Source organism: Urocampus carinirostris, chromosome 16 (assembly GCF_059441175.1).
Source record: "Urocampus carinirostris isolate Australia breed hairy pipefish chromosome 16, RoL_Ucar_1.0, whole genome shotgun sequence".
Lineage (NCBI taxonomy): Eukaryota > Metazoa > Chordata > Actinopteri > Syngnathiformes > Syngnathidae > Urocampus > Urocampus carinirostris.
In genome coordinates, this window is record NC_142364.1 from 12,579,688 (window position 1) to 12,598,805 (window position 19,118).

The following is a 19,118-nucleotide window of genomic DNA, read 5'->3' on the forward strand; positions in this document are numbered from 1 at the left end:
GATGGGATCGATACCAGACACTGAAGACTGGAGTCAGATATCAAACAGGACGACATAGGCGGGATCGATAGCGGACAGGGTACACATGCAGGATATCAAACAGAGTCAAAACACACGTCTTGGGGGTGCAGAGGTTTGTAGACGGACTGACAAAGGGTGAGTGAGAGCACTGAGCTTAAATAGGAGGGAAGCCAATCAGGCAACGAGCCGCAGCTGGTGCCGTACGGGCGGGGCTAATTGGCAACTGTGACAATGTGCCTTTATAAGAGTTGCTACTGAGCATAATTTTAATTCCTGCACGGTTAGTTTTTTGTTTGCATGAAAGATTAGTCATGTTAGTTGTGTTAAAATTCTAATTTAATCACTGTAAAATGTTTAAGAGAACTATCTAAGTGTTATTTAAATTTACAACAGATGTCATGATTACTGATTCGGGGCTCCTGCTGCTGCCCCGTTGGCGCCAACAGCCCTGGTCACTGATTGGCTCCTTGCCACTTTTTCAACCCCCCGGCTCCCTGTTACTGGTGTCAGACCGTTCGCGAACCTATGCTTCCAGCTAGGCAAGCTCATACCTTCCGACATTTTCATTTTCTTCTGCCTGATACCTGTTGCAGACCTGTTTCTGCCCTGTTCTGCCATCCCGAGCTGTTCTGCCATATCTGCCTGACATCTGTTGTTGACCTCTTTTCTGGGCTCGATACCGCCCTTGCTCTCCCGTCCCGGCTAGTGACTAGTATCCCTGCTGCCTACTATTATCCTCGCTCGACACGGAAGTGCCACTTCCGCGTTCCAGCCACCTGCTACCCGTATCCATTGATCATCGGATTGTGGAAGCAAGCACTGCTCTTTCTCTTTATCAATAAAACTGAGTAAACAAACGCTACTGGGTCCTGTCTCCGTTTCTGGCTTGTGACAAAAAAGACGATTTTTAAGCTTTTACAGCAAAAAATATCGGCTCAAAATATCAGTTAATAATGGGCATCGGTCCTAAAAAAAACTCTTATCGGTCAATCCCTACTCCTGACTAATACTGTAGAGCACATGAGCCAAATTCCTGGCCCGCGGGCCACGTCCGGCCAGCCATGTAATCATATCCGGTCCGCAAGGCCATTTTACTTTATTGTTATTAATGGCCCGTCAACATGAACAATGTCGTCTCATCCCTGGACAACATACTAGATGGTAAGGCGCCCGCTTTGAGACTGGGAGGTCGGTGGTTCGCGCCCCGGCCGAGTCATTCCTAAGACTTAAAAAGTGGTCGGCGGCGCCCTCTGTTGGCTGCGGCTGCATCGGCTCGCTACAACGGGTCAGGTGCAATCGACATTTCGTTCTGTGTACATTGTTACACAGAATGACAATACAAGGAAATTATTATTATTATTATATTCTGACGTTTTAGTCACTGTACCTATTCCTTCATGTATGACATATACTATGAAATTGTGTGTTTAATTGCTGTTAAAAATGTCGGAAATATTGTTAAAACGTCATATTGTCAGATATAACGAAATTGTGAATATGCTTAATTGCTGTTAAGATTGTCGAGAAAAATTGTTCAAACCTCACATTATTTATTTGCTGTTAATAGTGTCAATTAAATATTTCAAACCAAAAAATATACCAGGGATCGGGAACCTATGGCTCGCGAGCCATATATGGCTCCTTCTATGAGTACCTATGGCTCAGAGACAAATTTAATTGCATGCAAATTTTCTCCATCTCGTTCAAAACTTAAGCCATTAATCCTGTTCAGATACACGCAAATCCAAACTAAAAGTGAATTATAAAACAGTACTTTTGAGAATATATAGGGCACGGTCTCACTACAATTTACAGTCAAGGTGTCACACAAAAAAACTCGTTTTGGCTGTACAACGCTAAAAAATCCTTTATATAAAAGTTCACTATATAATCTGTGTTCAGATACTTTTTGATGAATCCACGGAAAAAATTGTAAATACGCCAAAACACCGGAAGAGAATTTAAAGTTATTTGATTGGGTGAGTGGGAGGGATGGGTGGAGCTATGCATAAAGTGCAAGCACTCCCTCCCATCTCTAGCCCTATAACGTCTCCGCACATCAGGCTCCCTGTTTTCAGAATGTTGTGACGTTTTTACAAAATAATTTGTGTAGCATTTTCATATTTCTACTTTTGACAGGAGATATATTAAGGAGAGCAAAATCTTTTGGGATATTTAATTTTTTTTGATATATAAATTGACATAGGAGCAAAGGAATTTGAATGTTAGATATTTTTATTCACAGCAAAATAATAAATACTGTATAAGTGATTTAAGGTTTAAATTTAATATTCTTGTCTGTTTTTATTCATATTTGTGTTCCAAAAACATTCAGTTTAAGTGTGTTCAATAAATGTTTATCCTGGTTGGCCCGAGACTTTAAGTGTGTTTTGAATTACGCCCCCTTGTGCAATTGAGTTTGACATCCCTGCTGTAGAGGAAAAGGTTTTTGTCGCGCAGGGTCAGGCCAGCAGCTGTTTGTCAAGCGCTGATCCGATTGGCCGAGAGCGCAAAGCGCGTGCGGCGGGGATGCGAGGGAAAAGAAGGGGCGCGAAAGGGGGTGTCGACTACAGGCGCCGAGTGGCGGACCGCTCACATCTCCCCCCTGCGTCGGGCGCTACACAAACTTTTCTCACAAGCATGGATGCCTTCACGCGCACTTTGCAGCGCCAGTGTCACTGGGCGCTCTCTCGAGAGTGATGGGCTCCAAGTTGAGCAGGCAGAGAAGTCTGCATTTGGAAAGTCAACGGACCAAGAGACGGCGGCAGAGGAATGAAGCGGAGGTGCGAGGCGAGAGAGGAGGAGGCGGAGATCTGCTCTTTACCTCCCTGATGCTCAAGTCCGACAAGCTGCCGGCCGTGCTGCGCAAACGTGACCAGAGCCCGTACGTCAAGCGGGTGGCTTGGATCCGCGACATCCAGCGACTTCTCCGGGAGCGCAGGTCCGAGCAGGCGGGCGAAGTGCTCAAACTGCTGAGAAAGGCAAGTCAAGGGGGAAGGGGGTCTTTAAACAGCTTTTTCGTCTCTTTTGATCACACTTGAAACTTTGTTATAAGCGCACAAGATAATAAAGTCTGCTGATAAAGGTTAGATTTACACTCCGAACATCCTGACCCTGAGGGTACAAATAAAACAAGACATACTGTTCGAGGTGGGGTGCGTCGTTTGCAGTGTCCTTAAAAAGTTTGAAGAATATTTCCTCTATTAAATATGTGTTAAAAATGCACAACTCAGGGTCCTTTTTTACGGCCAAATTCAAGCACTTTTTAAGGACTATCTGTCAGAACCACAACAGGAGGAGAATCCAGATGCGTAACGTTTTCACACAAGCTTTATTTCACGGGAATGGGGCAGTCATGCGCCTGAACACAAACGGCAGTGATTTTGCGATCGCTGGGCAGAAGAAGTAAGACAGAAGTCTGGCGTTGAAAAACAGGAAGCCAGAGGCCGAAGAGATCGATGCCAGATACACGAGCAAATACCGGACCGACGGGGTCGAAACCGGACAGGACTGGACAGACAGGATTGATACCAGATACACAGGCAGATACCGGATAGACGGGGTGGATACCGGACAGGCGTGACAGACAGGATCGATACCAGATACTGTAGACTGGAGTAAGATATCAGACAGGATGAGACAGACGGGATCGATACCAGATACTGGAGTCAGATATCAGACAGGACGAGACAGACGGGATCGATACCAGACACCGGAGTCCAATATCAAACAGAACGAGATAGACGGAGTCGATACCCGATAATAGAGTCAGATATCAGACAGGACGAGACAGACGGGATTGATACCAGACACTGGAGACTAGAGTCAGATATCAAACAGGACGAGATAGACAGGATCGATACCGGACAGGATGCACAAGCAGGATACCGGACAGAGTCAAAACACACGTCTTGCGGGTGCAGAGATTCTTTGACGGACTGACAAGTACAGAATATTGCTACACCACCCCCTGATCCAAAACCCACATGAGGGCAAGGAAAAATTCAAAATCGCAAGCAGACATGTTGTATTTTTCTATATTTAATGTGTGGTTTATCAAGTCAGACAGCACTTTTCAAACCTAGAAAATACACCATCATTGCATTTCAAACATTTTCAAGGATTTCAAGCACCTGTACGAACCCTGAAATAGGCTCAGTCAACCACTAAAACACACTCTTCGCACTGACATGTCGCTGTTGAGCTACTTTCAGAACCACTTCTCAGTAGTTGGAGGGCTACCTGGTGCACGCGGGACCCACGTTCGACACCAAAAGAAAAAAATCCAGTGTGAATCATATATTTTTCAGGACCATGAATATATTTGCAATTAACCACTGTGATTTTTTAATTTTTATTTTTACTGGAAAAGTGGGAACGCTATCTTATTTTTTTGCATGGCGTATAATAAAGGTCCAAAATTGATACGTAATCCTTGCACTAATACTTATTTCATAGTACCCTATTTAGGTTTAGCATGCACCTGTTCCCAATGGGGCGATGATGCTTTAAAGGACAATGCCAAACAAACCATTGCCAGGTGCCGTTAATCATGAGGGTGAAGAAATGCAAAAGCAAATCAAATCCACCAGAGAGCAACGTGGTCAAATGATTAGGTAGACTTGTTGAGAAAAATGGCAACAATCTTTAGCATTTACACTTCACTCAAAATCGAAACACTTTTGAATTCTTGAAAACAACATTGAATATCAAGCATTTTTCCACTAAGGCTATCTGCTTTTATCTTTTAGCAAAAATGTTTCGGCTGAAGAACACATTAGGTAGCAAGAACCGGGGAAGTTGGTGAGGTGGAGAGTAACCTTATGCTCGTCCCTACATTTTTTTCATCTATCTATTTGTTAGTTTAGCATGAAAATGGTGAAAGTAAGAAGAAGCTTATTTCAAGTATAGTCCAAACGCCAACCCAAAATTATACGAACCAGCGTGTCTAAGAAATTCTTGTACTGGCACGTGCATCATGAATGAGCTGATAAATGCTGAAATCATGACATTAAGCCAGGAGATGGCGGCAGATCGTTAAAAAGTTCAAAATTCCATACAGCCCCTTTAACCAAAACTGAACATACTGTAAAGCAGAGGTCTCAAACGTAATTTATTTTGGTGAGTTTGGGTTTGTTTTCCCCCAAAAAGTTGTGATTAAAAACATTCAACTGTTCTCCCTTTTTAAAATTCCCAATGTAAAAGCCATTAGTTATTCATTCATTCATGGCGAACAACCCAATATCTGGGTGCATTCGACTCATTTTTCTGGGTTTAACACAAAATCCAATTGTTTGGGTTTGTTCTCAACAAAATGATCAAATTTCGATTTGTTATCTTAAACAAAAATGCTCTTTTGTGTAGATTGTGGAACAGTCACGATCCCCCTCAAAGTTAAGGTAATTGGGCAGTAATTTCAGTTGGGACACAAGGCACCTAGGATAAGGCGCACTTTCATACTTCTGGGAAATTTGGGTTTCTAGGTGTGCCTTGTTGTTCAGAAAATACAGTACGGTAATTCTTCTTTTAGTTCTTCTTTGGATTTATCAGTCATGATCCCCCTCAAAGTTAAGGAAATTGGCCAGAAATTTCAGTTGGGATATAAGGCGCGTCAGATAAGCCGCACTGTCATACTTCTGGGAAATTTGGGGTTTTTAGTCCGGGTTTAGTCCTGTCCTGTTTAGTCTCGCTCCAGTCTCCAGTATCGATCCCGCCTGTCTCGTCCTGTCTGGTATCTTGCTCCAGTATCCGGTATCGACCCTGTCTGTCTCATCCTATCCAGTATCTTGCTCCAGTCAACAGGATTCGGTATCGATCCTGCCTGTCTTTTCCTGTCCGGTATCTTGCTCCAGTCTCCAGTATCGATCCCGCCTGTCTCGTCCTGTCCGGTATCTTGCTCCGGTCTCCAGTATTGATCCCGTCTGTCTCGTCCTGTCCGGTATCTTGCTCCAGTCTCCGGAATTGATCCCGTCTGTCCCGTATCTTGCTCGTGTATCCGGTATAGATTCTGTCTGTCCAGCCCTGTCCGGTATCTTGCTCGTGTATCCAGTATTGATCGGGCCCTGTCCGGTATTTGGTATTGATCCCATCTGTCCTATCCGGTTTCGATCTCTTCTGCCCAGCGATAGCCGAATCGCTGGCGTTTGTGTTCCCGCGCATGACTGCCCCGTTCCAGTAAAACAAAGCTTGTGTGAAAACGTTACGCCTCTGGGTCCACTGTCAGTTCGGGTTCTGACAAAAATATGATTACGTTTACTCTCTATGATTCATTAAGAACAGTTTAATGAGGCTTCGACGGCGCGTAAATAAAATAAAGCATCTGTTGATTCATTTTTAAATTGCGGAAAGAACACAGGGTCTCATCCAGTGAGCCAACAAAAGTACAACACATTGAAAACGAGACAGCATTAAAATGCTAAGAGCGTTTTGCATGACTTAAAATCTCAATGTGCCAAGCGTTCGCATATTGTTTCTGGAAATAAGAAGAAAATGCAAATGAGAATCCCTGTATTAATGTTCAATGTTGAGATTTTCTAAACAAGTCCCCCCCATATTTTATGCTCGTTTTTTTTTTCTTTTTCCTCTAAGGCCTGCACATAATAAAGTAGTAATTGTTTATGGGCATATATTAGCAAGCTGTTTTGCGCATAAATTCAAGCCCCTCTGACGCAAATTAGGATTTTCCTTTTTGCTGTAAATACTGTTGTTGCCTTAGAGCACCCCGATGAAACGGCAGGGAACATACTGTACATTCCAGTCATTAAAGCCTTTGCTAATTATACTGTGAGGGATGCTTGAAAAAACAACCCAGGTTGTAGTAGCCATGCTTCCATTATACATTATACTTCCATTATAGTTAGGAGCTTGAATTTCTTTTTTAACTATAAACCCAGTCATTTGTTTTTTGTCAATTTCTGTACTGTGTAAATGAACAGTAATCTATATTTATATGTATGTAAACACATTTGAATATTAGATCAATTTTATCAATTATTCTACAACTATTTAAACAATAGATTAATATTTTCAATGCCTTTTAGAGAAAATAAATCAGCCGAATGTGTCATGATTACTGATGTGACTCAGCTGTGCCCGCTCATTTGGCGCCAACTGTCGCAGGTTTTGATTGGCTCCCGGTCAGTATTTGAACCCAGTCCTGTCTGTCCCCTTTTGTCAGTCCGTCTACGAACCTCAGTGAAGACTAGGCAAGACTTTTTTCGACTCTGACTCCCACCTGTCCCGTTTTTTTGTTCCCGTCTGTCTCCGGCTTCGACCTGTTTTGATCCTGACCACGTCTGCTTTACCGTCCCGGCTTACGACCTCTTTTTGTCCCCGACTACATCCACTCTCCTGTTCTGGCTTACGACTCGCTTCCGACCACGCATTGCTCTCCCAGTCCCGGCTACCGACCTGTTTTTTTTTTCCGTCCCTGACACCGCCATCGCTCGCTACGGAAGACCCACTTCTGCGTTCGGAGCACAAACAATTTGAAGATCAATGAAATAGAAAAAAGATCGATTGAAGATTTAGTTCCATTGCTGCAATCTCTCATTTTGTGTCAATTCCGCGTCGGCCTCCGACTCAACATACGGCGACTCTTATCAGATATCCACAAGATTGTGTAACTCTTTTCACGCTTTTAATCGGTGCTCTCTACTGAGGGGCGGGTGAGGATTTACCCGAACAGAGTCGGCGCCGTTTTTAAAGCTCAGCTTGAGCTTTCCACTTCCTCTTGGTAGCTTTGCGCTGATCAAAGGCGGGGAACAGTCGGGGTGCTCTGACAGGAGCACTTCTGATCAAGAAAACTCCAATGCTAGGTGGGGAGGGGAGAGTGACAGACAAAAAAACAACAACCTGAAAGCAACTTCCGGCCCATCTGTAGCTGATGTGGCACACATTCGCCGTACAGTGCTGTGATGCAGAGAGAGCTTGAAAGCTGAATGTCAAGTAGGAGTGGGACGAGTAAACTTCTTTAAGTTGTTATTTGCTCGAAGCTAAAAAAAGATGCGAGTCACACTGAACTTCCTGGGATACTGTCACCGGCGCAGCCATGTACATTAGCACGAAAGCCATAATTTGTTAAAAATAATAAAATACAGTGATTTATCTAAATATAAGTCAAATCTCTCTGCAGCCTTGCATATAATTCAAAACAGTACCATCTCACATACTTTACTCTTGAAAGTCCCTCCAGATGAAACGGGACACAAGAAAGCGTCCATGTCACTCGGGTCAGGGTGACACAACACACTCCTCTGTTAAACAGCAGGGCCCGACAGCTTTTACTGGTTTACCCCTGCTGCATCATACAGGTGCTCTGCCCATCCCTTAGAACAAGTCCAAACATCCCACTATCCTTTCACAACACCTCTCCACTCATTCCTATCACCAACAAGAGCTCTAGCTTCCACTACATTCAGACCTCTTTCCACCAGTGCACTCATGACACGATCCATCCACGTCAATCGCGGCCTTCCTCTTGGTCTCCTTCCATTTACTTCTGCTCTGTAGATCATCTTCAACATTTGCTCCTCATCCATCCTCTCCATGTGTCCAAACCAACCGAGTACTCTCTCATCCACAGGCTTGCTCAGTTCCACGAGTACTCCAGTTCTGTCTCTCACAATTTAATTTCTCAATGTATCCAATCTTGTCACTCTTAACATACTCCTCAAACACTTCATCTCAAAAACATGTCATTTCCTTCTCAAATGTGCGTTCAGGCTCCAAGTCTCTGCACCATACAACACAGTCGGCACAATCACACTCATACAGACCCCTCTTAACATCCATACTCATACTCTTGTTGCTCATCACTCTCCTCAGAGCACCTAAAACCTTGCTTCCTTGATTCACTCTGTGCAATACCTCACACTCCATTCCAACAACTGCAGCCACATCACAACCCAAGTACCTAAAGCTTTCAACTTCTTCCAGCTTCTGTCCATGAAACCCTATTTCCAACGCCATGCCCACTCCATCCCGAAAACACTTCATCACCTTTACTTCATTATTTACAATTACTGTAAATGACTTGTCAGGACAGTCTGTTTTTACAACAGGCTGTCCTGACAAAGAATATGTGTTATTGAGTAATGTAGTATTGTAAGGCCTGAAAATAGATTTCAATATTCAAATAATCTGTCGATTTTCTTTTGTTGTTGAACTAAAATTTTTGTATTCCAATCAATGTGTTCTTTTACAGTAAATTGCTTAAAATCAATACTGTGTAAAAAAAATTCCTGGCAATGTTATAACATTGTGTGTTCATGCTATCCATTAGCATGCCATTAGTTAGCTATTCTTTGCTTGTTTGAATTTCATGTTCTTGTTTGACTTTAAAATAAATGCCTATGTTAAAACCAGTGAACTAAAGATAGAACAAAACTTATTAAATCCTTTTCCAGGCTCTCACTGCGCCACAGATCATCGTCTCTTATATGATAAGACAAGAGAGAGTTAAGCGTTCAATAATACTTCATGATTTCGAAAAAAAAGAAAGAAATGAAACTGTTGTCGCTGTGCGGCGGCGGCCTTCTCGAGAGGCAGGAGGATTTGCAGATAATCACCTTGAGATGATGGAATATGTCGCTTTCGCGTGGTGAAAGCCATTATAAGGAAAGAAGCAATAATGTTGCAACGTGCGTCCTTAGAGTTATGATCATAATTAGTTTGGGGGAAGAGGGGTTGAGATGTTTATTAGGGGAGCCAAGAATTGGTGGGTATCAATGTCACTGGGGTCAGTGATGGAGAAGGGAGTATGATTCGCAATTAACTCAAGTCAGTGTTTTCCATACTATATTAGGTCTCTGGTGTGCCGACAGGGTAAATGGTCTGCATTTATAGAGACATTGAAAACCTCCCAAAGCACTTTACAATGTGCTTTACACTTACCCATTCACACAACACTCACACACTGAGAGCGGTATCAGCCATGCAAGGTCCCAACCTGCTTATTGGGGGCATAAGGGGTTCAGTGTCTTGCCCAAGGACTTTAAGACATTTAACCCAGAGGAGCCGGGAATCAAACCTGCGACCTTTCGGTTCTAAGGCTAGCGCTCTACCTCTTGAATTACTGCCGGCTCAAGGGTCTAATTTGTCCCCGCCAGGGTCTCATTAACATGCATTATTAAAAAAGATAATATTTTAAATATATATAAATTCAAGATATCTCATTTAAAAAGGATCACAAACGCTATGGTGTTCTCGCTTGCACCCTTTATAGTCCTCTGATCCGCTTTTGTTAAAAGCATGTTTTGTTTCTGTCACTGTGCTCATTTGTTTGCTGAGGAGAGGATGAGAGGTGTGGGGGGAGCAAAACACAGGAATGGGTCAGAGGAAAAATGAGTCTAACGAGTAAAATAATCCGACAGTAATTTTGGAAAATAAAAGTATTTGAATGCCTCGAAAGCACGGTGTTCCTAAGTGCAAATATTCGGGAGAGACTGATGATCGTTTACACATTTTGATTTATACTTTTGTGTCGTGATTACTCATTGCACTCACCTGTGCCTGCTTGTAAAGCACCAGCTGCTGCTAGCTGTCTGATTGATTCACCTCCCATTTAAATTCAGTACTCCAGTCACTCCATGTCAGTCCGTCAACAAACCTCTGAATACATAAGGCAAGCACGTTGACTCTGGCTCCGGTCGGTCTCCTCCTCATCTGTATCTACTCTGTTCCTGATTTCCCGTTTGTCTCCGGCTATCGACCCGTTTTGTCCATTTGACCACGCTCTGATCTCCCGCTCCGGCAAACGACCTGTTTTTGACCACCGACCACACTCTGATCTCCCGCTCCGGCTATTGACCCGTTTTGCCAACGCTCCGATCTCCCGACCCGGGATACCCACTTTCGCATTTCGATCACGCTACGATCCTGTGAGCTTGCTTGCTTCCCCCGTCCAGCGAACACCCAATCGCTGGCGTTTGTTTCCTCAATATCCCAATAAACTTTGAGTGAAACGTTACGCGTTTGAGTGTCACGGTTGCCATGGCACCCAATTGGCCCCCTTTGTGTGGCGCCATGTTGTCACGGTTGCCACAGCGCCCAATTGGCCCTGCCCATGGACACCAGCTGAAACGCGTTGACAGATTGCTCCCCGACTACTTAAATGCTGTCTGTGAGTCGCCTGGTGTCGGAGCGTCTGCGAGACTCCTGCTAATATCTGTTGTGATACGTCAAGCCTTGTGAATCTCCGTTTTGCCTGTGTTTTTTGCTCTTGTTTTGCTAAGCCCTGTGAATCTCGATTTTTGCCTGTGTTTTGTTCTCGTCCCGATCTGTTTGATTTTGAACACTTCCTCGTTCCGATCAATTCACTTTTGCGACCAACGATCCCCGGATTGAGTGTGCGCTCATTCCTCTTCTCCCCAAAAAACTGTGAGTAACGTTACGCTTCCTGTTTCCTCTCCTGGTTCGTGACATTGAGTCTACCATTTGTCTTGGTTCTGACACTTTTGTGTGTTTTTCAGAGGTTCCGTGTTGATTCAGCCTACAATGGTTAAAATTTGAATCACAAATACTGTCTTTAAAAGTTTTTGTATTTAATTGTTTCTTTGGAGGGCTGAAAATTTAATATTTTTATTTTTTTATTTTGTTCCGTAGTTTTTTTTATTGGGGGATTCTGTGTTGCTTAAATTTCAAATTGCTTATTAAAGAAAAAGTTTAGGATAGTGAAAAGTTAATTACATTTCTTTAAAAATATCTTAAAAAAATTACAGTATCAATATCGAAATACAACTTATTTTCAGTGTTATTAGATGACGAGCAGAATTTTAAACTTCGGTCCCGTTGACCATGCTATGTTGTGTGTGACTTGTTTACTGTGTCACGGTTGCCCATTGCCCTCAATTAACCCCGCCCGTTTGCCGCCAGCTGCGGCTCGTTGACTGATTGGCTTCCCTCCTATTTAAGCTCAGTGCTCTCACTCACCCTTTGTCAGTCCGTCAACAAACCTCTGCACCCGCAAGACGTGTGTTTTAACTCTGTCCGGTACAGACATGGGGACTTGAGACTTAGTGACTTGGACTCGAGTCGACTCGAGTCGCTGTTTTTATGACTTGTGACTTGACTTGGACTTGGCAATCTAAGACTCGGGACTTGACTTGTGACTTGACTTGCCCAAGAAAAAAATACTTGGGACTTACTTGGGACTTGAAGGTGAAGACTTGAGACTTACTTGAGACTTGCACATGTGTGACTTGGTCCCATGTCTGGTCCGGTATCCTGTTTGTGTATCCTGTCCGGTATCGTTCCCATCTATCTCGTCCTGTTTGATATCGGACTCGTCTCCAGTGTCCGGTATCGATCCCGTCGGTCTCGTCCTGTCTGATATCTGTCTCCAGTCTCCTGTATCTGGTAGCGATCCAGACTGTCCCGTCCTGTCCGGCATCGACCCCGTCTGTCCAGTATCTGCTCGTGTATCTGGTATCGATTCTGTCTGTCCCGCCCTGTCCGGTATCGACCCCGTCCGTCTGGTATCAGCTCGTGTATCTGGTATTGATCTCGTCGGCCTCTGGCTTCCTGTTGTTCCACGCCGGACTTCTGCCTGACTTCTTCCGCCCAGCGATGGCCGAATCACTGGCGTTTGTGTTAACGCACATGACTGCCCCATCCCCGTAAAATAAAGCTTGTGTGAGAAACGTTACGCATCTGGGTCCTCCTCCTGTTCTGGTTCTGACATACTGTGTCATTGTTAGTGAATTTTGATTGAATAGATTGCAAGAGCCCACAATAGTCATAAATCTAGCTCCTTGATTATACTCTAAAAATGCACCAGAATATTCCCCATGGACTGCCTGACCACCAAGGTCTCACAAAACTCTTTGGGAAACACTGCAGGTTGATGGATTGTAGTTCATGAATGAGTAAATCAGCACACCAATAAGCAAAAGCCGTTAAACTGAAGAAAAAAACGAATTTATAAAAGCCAGTTTATATGTCTGCTTTTCTCTCAATAGTTTCTAATTACCAGACGGGCATTTTCCAAATTATAACCATTACCAAACGAGGATAAACGGAAAATTACAATTGGGAAGGGACCAAAAATTAATCCTCGGAATTGGATGTGAATGTGTTTTAGTGGCTGGTGTCTCCGCAAGAAACGACACATATTGGAGGTTGAATAAGCCTGGAGGATAGCCCGCCATCAGGGACACCCGGCCAGGTCCAGTGTAATAAATCAAGTCAAAAGCCGGAGGAGGAGAAAACGCTGATGGGAGTTTTCCTCCTCTACTTGCCCCTCAAAGGGAGCGCGGAGAGCATTACATAACCTCGACCCCTCCCGTTTCAGTCGGTATTACAGTGTACAGAATTGTTCTTACACTATATTTCAAGCTGCAAAGATATTCGTGTTGCTCAATATTTAACCGTGATTTATCACTATTTAAAGTTAGCGAACAGATAAAAAGGATTTTAGTCCCCAGAGTTACGTCCTGCTTGAGCTATCTTATTCCCCTAAATAATAACTGGTCCGATTATGATTTGCAATCAAGTTCAGTCACTTCATTATGAACAGACAAGATATCTATAACAGGTTTTAATATCGAGCCGAAATCTTAATCCCCATGAACACCTAGCGCCAACCGCGTGCAACGCCACTGACATTTTTCTTCTGGTCTGGTGTACTCAGGCACTTTTTGGAGTAAAATAATGCGGCGCCTGTGGAGCTGAGTAGCAAACATGTTTGATAATTTTGCCGCTCTGTCGCCAAATTCTTCAAGTGTGGAGGGTAGCGGGGAAAACCTCAACTTGGCGTGTGCACTCTAAACATGAAACACCGCGGTGACATCTTTGACTGAAGTATACTTTATCTTCGGGGAAGCCAATGGTCTGTTGAAAAGATGAGATTTTCGACCCTTTTTAGAAAATCAGATCGGCTCACTAAGGAGAGCTGGCTCTTTCGGCTTCCAAACGGCTCTTCAGGTTGTTTTTGTCTTTTATTCCTTATATCACCATTGATTATGTATTATTATGATTGACTTAAAAGGGGGCAAAATAAGGCAAAATTAACACTTAAACAGTAACACTGAAAAACACAGGAAAAATAGATTCAAATATTTATAAATCTACAAAGAAAAAGATAAAATACAAACATATTTGACCTTTTCTATACCCAACAAATTTAAAGTCAACAGCACAGAATCCCTGAAAAAAAAATCACAAGAGAAAAATACTGTATTCGTAATTGCTACCTATCTATATGTTAGTCAATATTTTGTATAATAACATGATCTGAAAATATGTGACGTAAACAACTTGGAGGATAGAGGAAAGCCGCGCAAAAAAAGGTTTCCGTACTCTCCACGACAGATTTTGGGGCTGTTGTTTTAGTATCATGATCTTTGAATTTGAAAAACATATCAAAACATTTGTATGACTTACTATTTATCAGCAATTGGTATTCACAGTGTAGGAGATTAGATAAGAGTTGTGGAGTAATCTTGAAATCAGTCTAAAAAAAGCTTATTTGAAGTATATGCTGACATCGAGTCCCAGGCCAATACCTGGCCACTATTATTTTTTTATGACTACAATAAAGGAGTGCAAAAAATATGACTTTCTATTTTAGTCACACATTTAAATTGGGAGAATTTTAAAGTCAATTGTTTTTGACAATGACATTAGCGTCAAGAACCGGAAAAGGAGGAGAACCCAAATGCGTGAATCTCACACAAGCTTTTATTTAACAGGAAATGGGGCAGTCATGCACGTTAACACAAAATGCCAGTGATTCGGCGATCACTGGGAGAAAGAAGAAAGACAGAAGTCTGGCGTGGAACAACAGAAAGTAAGAGACCAGCGAGATCGATAACAGTTACACGAGCCGATACCGGACAAATGATGTAAATACCGGATAGAATGGGATTGAAAGGATTCATAACAGATAAAAGAGACTGGAGACCGATATCAGACAGGACGAGAATGACGGGCACGATAACAGACACTGGAGACCGAAATCAAAACAGGAAGAAACAGACGGGATCGATACCGGACAGGATACACAAACGGTATACCGGACAGAGTCAAAACCCATGGGTTAGGCAGGGGAAATTTATAAAATTTGTATAATTTTACCGATGTTTGGTGTAGGAAACATACTCATGGACTCAGTACTTGAAGTAGGATTTAGTGAGTACTGAAAAGTTCTGAACTGGGATCTGTCAGGCAAAAAAGTGGTATCAAACATCCTTACTTCACTCATTGACTGCCATTGATGGTTCGGGAAATCAATGAGCCATTTGAATTGGTAAGTATTGATAATTGCGTCAGATTTATATTTCATTGCTCAAGCTTACTAAAGGAGGCTCAATCTGATCTCTCTTGATGAGTGTAAGGGCAAAATGAATCCCCTACCGAGCTTCCTTATCTCTGCTGTGCATGATTATTAAACTTGCCACAAGATAAGTCTTTGGCCGGAGAACCTCATTTTGAACACTCTTCTCTCCCTAGGATTTGGGACTCCAGGGAACGACGCTCAATGACATTTTATACAAGAACGCTGCTTTCCTCAACCTGGTAGACCCCATCTCGCACGAGCTCCTGCTGAGCCTGGCCCGAGATCTGCAGTGTCCCAAAAAGGCGAGTTTCACCAAAAAACAAGATAAAGATTGCTCCAAAAATTACATTTTGGGATTATTGAAACATGAATATTTTGTTTGTTTGTACATGATTCAATTGTTTGTTTGTTTATGATTCAAATTGAATCTTTTCTTCCGGCGCCGTCACGAATGGCAGCCACTCCAGCAGCTCCCGTGTTATTTTCGATTGTTCTCGATTGTTCTCAGCTCAGGGATGCTGCTGGAAATGTGAATTTCCCTTCGGGGCTGAACAAAGTATCTATCTATCTATCTATCTATCTATCTATCTATCTATCTACATCACTTCATTATTTGATAAGGAGCGAGTCACTGAGAAATATCAGGAATAAACAAAACAAAAACACACAAATATTTCTTGCACACAATAAATTACCTGGCACAGCTTATAGGCATGGGGCGAAAATCGTTCATCGGACAGCCACATCTCGTTAAATGTACACGTCCCCGTTGTCCAAACTAAACGTCTCTGTCCGAAGTTGCTATGCGTATTGTGGGTAGACCTTAATCTGCTCCGAAAAGCCCGACTGAAACCACATCACTGTTTTGATAGTTATGTTATTGTGGTCACGTGATGTTGCCACAAAAGTAATGTCACTCAATTGTTTTAGTTAAAACAAATATAAATCGCATGTGTTTATATTTTATACTTTACACAATTGCATATCAGACATTTTAATGGCATTTAAGGCCTTATTTTTAGAATAATTAATTCAACGCTCCAAGACTTTTCAAGGATCCTGGGGAACCAGGCATAACAATTTACCGATGCGAAACGCTCCATTCATATTTTGCCTGGCCCATAATTGATATGTAATCCTTGCACTAATTTCATCATGCCCCATTTAGGTGTAGCATGCACCTATCCTCTTCGATGCCTTTCGTATGTGGCGATGACACTTTAAAGGACAATAATGTACCAACTAATGTCAGCTGCCGTTAATCACCAGGAAAGAAGAGATGCATTGGCAAAATGGAGCCACTAGGAAGTAGCGTCGGCGTCATTCTTAAGCAGAGTTGTTAAGAAACATGGCAACCATTTCAAGCATTTACAAACACTTTACCCAAAATTCACAAACACAACACTAAGCATTTCTATCACAGGAATTATAGCACCAGTACAAACCCTGACCATTATATCTCTGCGGTTTATTTTAGTCAACAGAAACAAACAATGTTTTAGTAAAAAAATAATAATTTCAGATCGCAGTTTACCTGTTGCTCTCGCAGTTGCATCCTTCAATGGTGAAAAATCTCAATCGGTGGGATTGGGGCTTCGTCAGCACCGTAAGCTCGTCTTCCATTTTGCAGTAGGCGCACCGACAGATCCAAATGGTAAAGCCGTTGTCGCTGGCACCTCCAGGGCTGCGATCACCTGTCTCACACTTTATACAGAGACAGTCTGAAAATTAAACAAATAAAAATTTAAAAATATAAACACAGTCCGCTCATGTTTGAAGTGCCTCAAGGCGACTCTTGGCCTCAACCAGAATGTGACAAGGTTCGTTTGAGGACATAAGAAGTTGTAGTCATGACACACCTGTTAAAGGAAAAGTATTTTTAAAAAGAATCGGCCAGACCAGTTTGGCCTTTAATATTTCACAAGTATGTGTCCAAACCAGATATGAAGTTGTAAGAGTGGCATGACTTGTTTGGGGACATTTTAAGTGGCTTGATGAAGATAAGCAAAATCAACCCATCTACTGTATTTTCCATCCATCCTTTATCTGCACCGCTTATCCTCAGTAGGGTTGCGGGGGTGCTTGAGCCCATCTCAGCTATCTTCGGGCAGTGGGCAGGGGACACCCTCAACTGGTTGCCAGCCAGTGCCCGGAGGAAACCCACGCAAACACGGGGAGACCATGCAAACTCCACACAGGAGCCCCCCCATCTATTACAATTTTTAATATTTTTATAACAACCATTATTAACTTACGTCCATTTTCCCATCTGGGAATGTGGATGAGAACGCAGTAGTGCAACTTCTAAGGATCCAGTTTCAGAAAGCACAACGTAAGACTGTTGCTCAATGTGTAAGCATCTTAGTAGTTTAATTAAAATAGTTAAAGTAAAGTTCAGGGTGCTTTGTTAAATACTTTGTTAGGATTCTAATTACACAAAGCTAAAAAACTGGTCGTGACTATTCAATTTAGAATTTCTGCCAGTCAATGCAAAATTTTGTTGACACAGGTAATAGCCTCTAGTCTCTTTAGTGACTGTGGCTAGCGTAATTTATGTGAGAATTAGCTACACAACACTTTTAAGTGTGCTTTTCACAATGTTTGAAATTTCAACATACTTTAATCAAGACCCACACTCTCAGAATTAAGGAATGTTTTTTACCAATCATCTACAGAGGAGGCAGCACAGCGGGGCAGTGGTTAGCGCGTGTGCAGCACAGTTTTGAGGTCATGAGATCGAACCTTCCTGTGTGAAGTTTGCATGTTCTCCCTGTGCTTGCGTGGGTTTCCTCCGGGCACCTCGGTTTCCTCCCACCGTTCCAAAATATGCATGTCAGGTTAATTGGCTGGTCCAAATTGTCCCTAGGTGTGAATGAGCGAGCGAATTGTCTGTCCCTGTGTGCCCTGCTACTGGCTGGCAACCAGTTCAGGGTGTCCCCTGCCCACTACCCGAAGACAGCTGGGATGGGCTCCAGCATCCCCGCGACCCTACTGAGGATAAGCGGTGCAGATAATGGATGGATCTACAGAGGAAACGTGAGTAGAATACAATACAATACAGGGCCTTAAAAAAGACAAAGCAAGATAGGAGTTGGGATCTTAGCTTGCAGCATTCGGATAGAAAAACAACATGGTTTGCTTAATTTTTAATGTAGATAGAACTCAACGCAACTGGGCGTAATTTTAATCTGATCTAATTCCCCTTTGATTGCGCCAATCAATGCCTATAACCAATGGCTGAAATTTGGTTTCAGTGCGACGATGGGGTGGAGGCTGGTTTAGAGGTTCCTGGCAGTAGAGCTGCAGTTCATAAGAGTTCAGGCCCAGTCTGGACCAGAATCACTGGATGCAGGGCACTGAAGCAGTGGTTCTTGGATGAGCCTTCCTTTCCTTCTCCCGAGGGTAGAGCAGAATTTAGCAGGTTTAACCTTAGAGGTTGCTGGCTCAAAACAACTTGGCTGGATGAAAAGGAATCTGATCATTTGCTCCTAGCTTGCAGCTCTCTGGATCAGTACTCTTGATATCTTGTTAAACGGAACCCTCTACCACATGCGCTGTCTTCAACAGAACTGACAGAATTTCAGGTGTAGTGCATCAGGCACACACCTTGAACTCCAAGATTCTTAATACAAGGGCCCTCATCTCAGCTCCTGCCACTAACCCCTCTTTCTCTGTCAATTGCACAGCTGTGTTCGATAAGTTTAAGCCTGTGACTTTTTTTAGAAGATGTGGTTGGCCATATAAACCATTCTGGTACCCCTCGTAATTTCATCCCTTCTCGTTTTTAAAAAGAGTTTTTTCCTAGTATCGGGCAGTCAGT

At 42.9% G+C, this 19,118-nt stretch overlaps 2 protein-coding genes across 3 annotated transcripts in view; one reads left to right on the forward strand and one right to left on the reverse strand.

Annotated features, from left to right (window-relative positions):
* LOC148350301 (glutathione hydrolase 1 proenzyme-like) overlaps positions 1 to 17,149 on the reverse strand; it is a 57,647-nt gene extending 40,498 nt beyond the window's left edge. The window contains exons 1-2 of one of the 2 annotated variants that reach the window (XM_088355827.1): positions 16,833 to 17,149; positions 2,846 to 2,993 (exon numbers count right to left, since the gene is read on the reverse strand). In XM_088355827.1, the coding sequence (XP_088211953.1) occupies positions 2,846 to 2,993; positions 16,833 to 16,921 (237 nt within the window). In that variant the 5' untranslated portion in view covers positions 16,922 to 17,149. The remainder of the gene's footprint in view (positions 1 to 2,845; positions 2,994 to 16,832) is intronic. The other variant, XM_088355826.1, reaches the window with a different exon arrangement.
* LOC148350302 (leucine-rich repeat-containing protein 75B-like) overlaps positions 1 to 19,118 on the forward strand; it is a 92,244-nt gene that overhangs the window by 33,647 nt on the left and 39,479 nt on the right. The window lies entirely within an intron of this gene.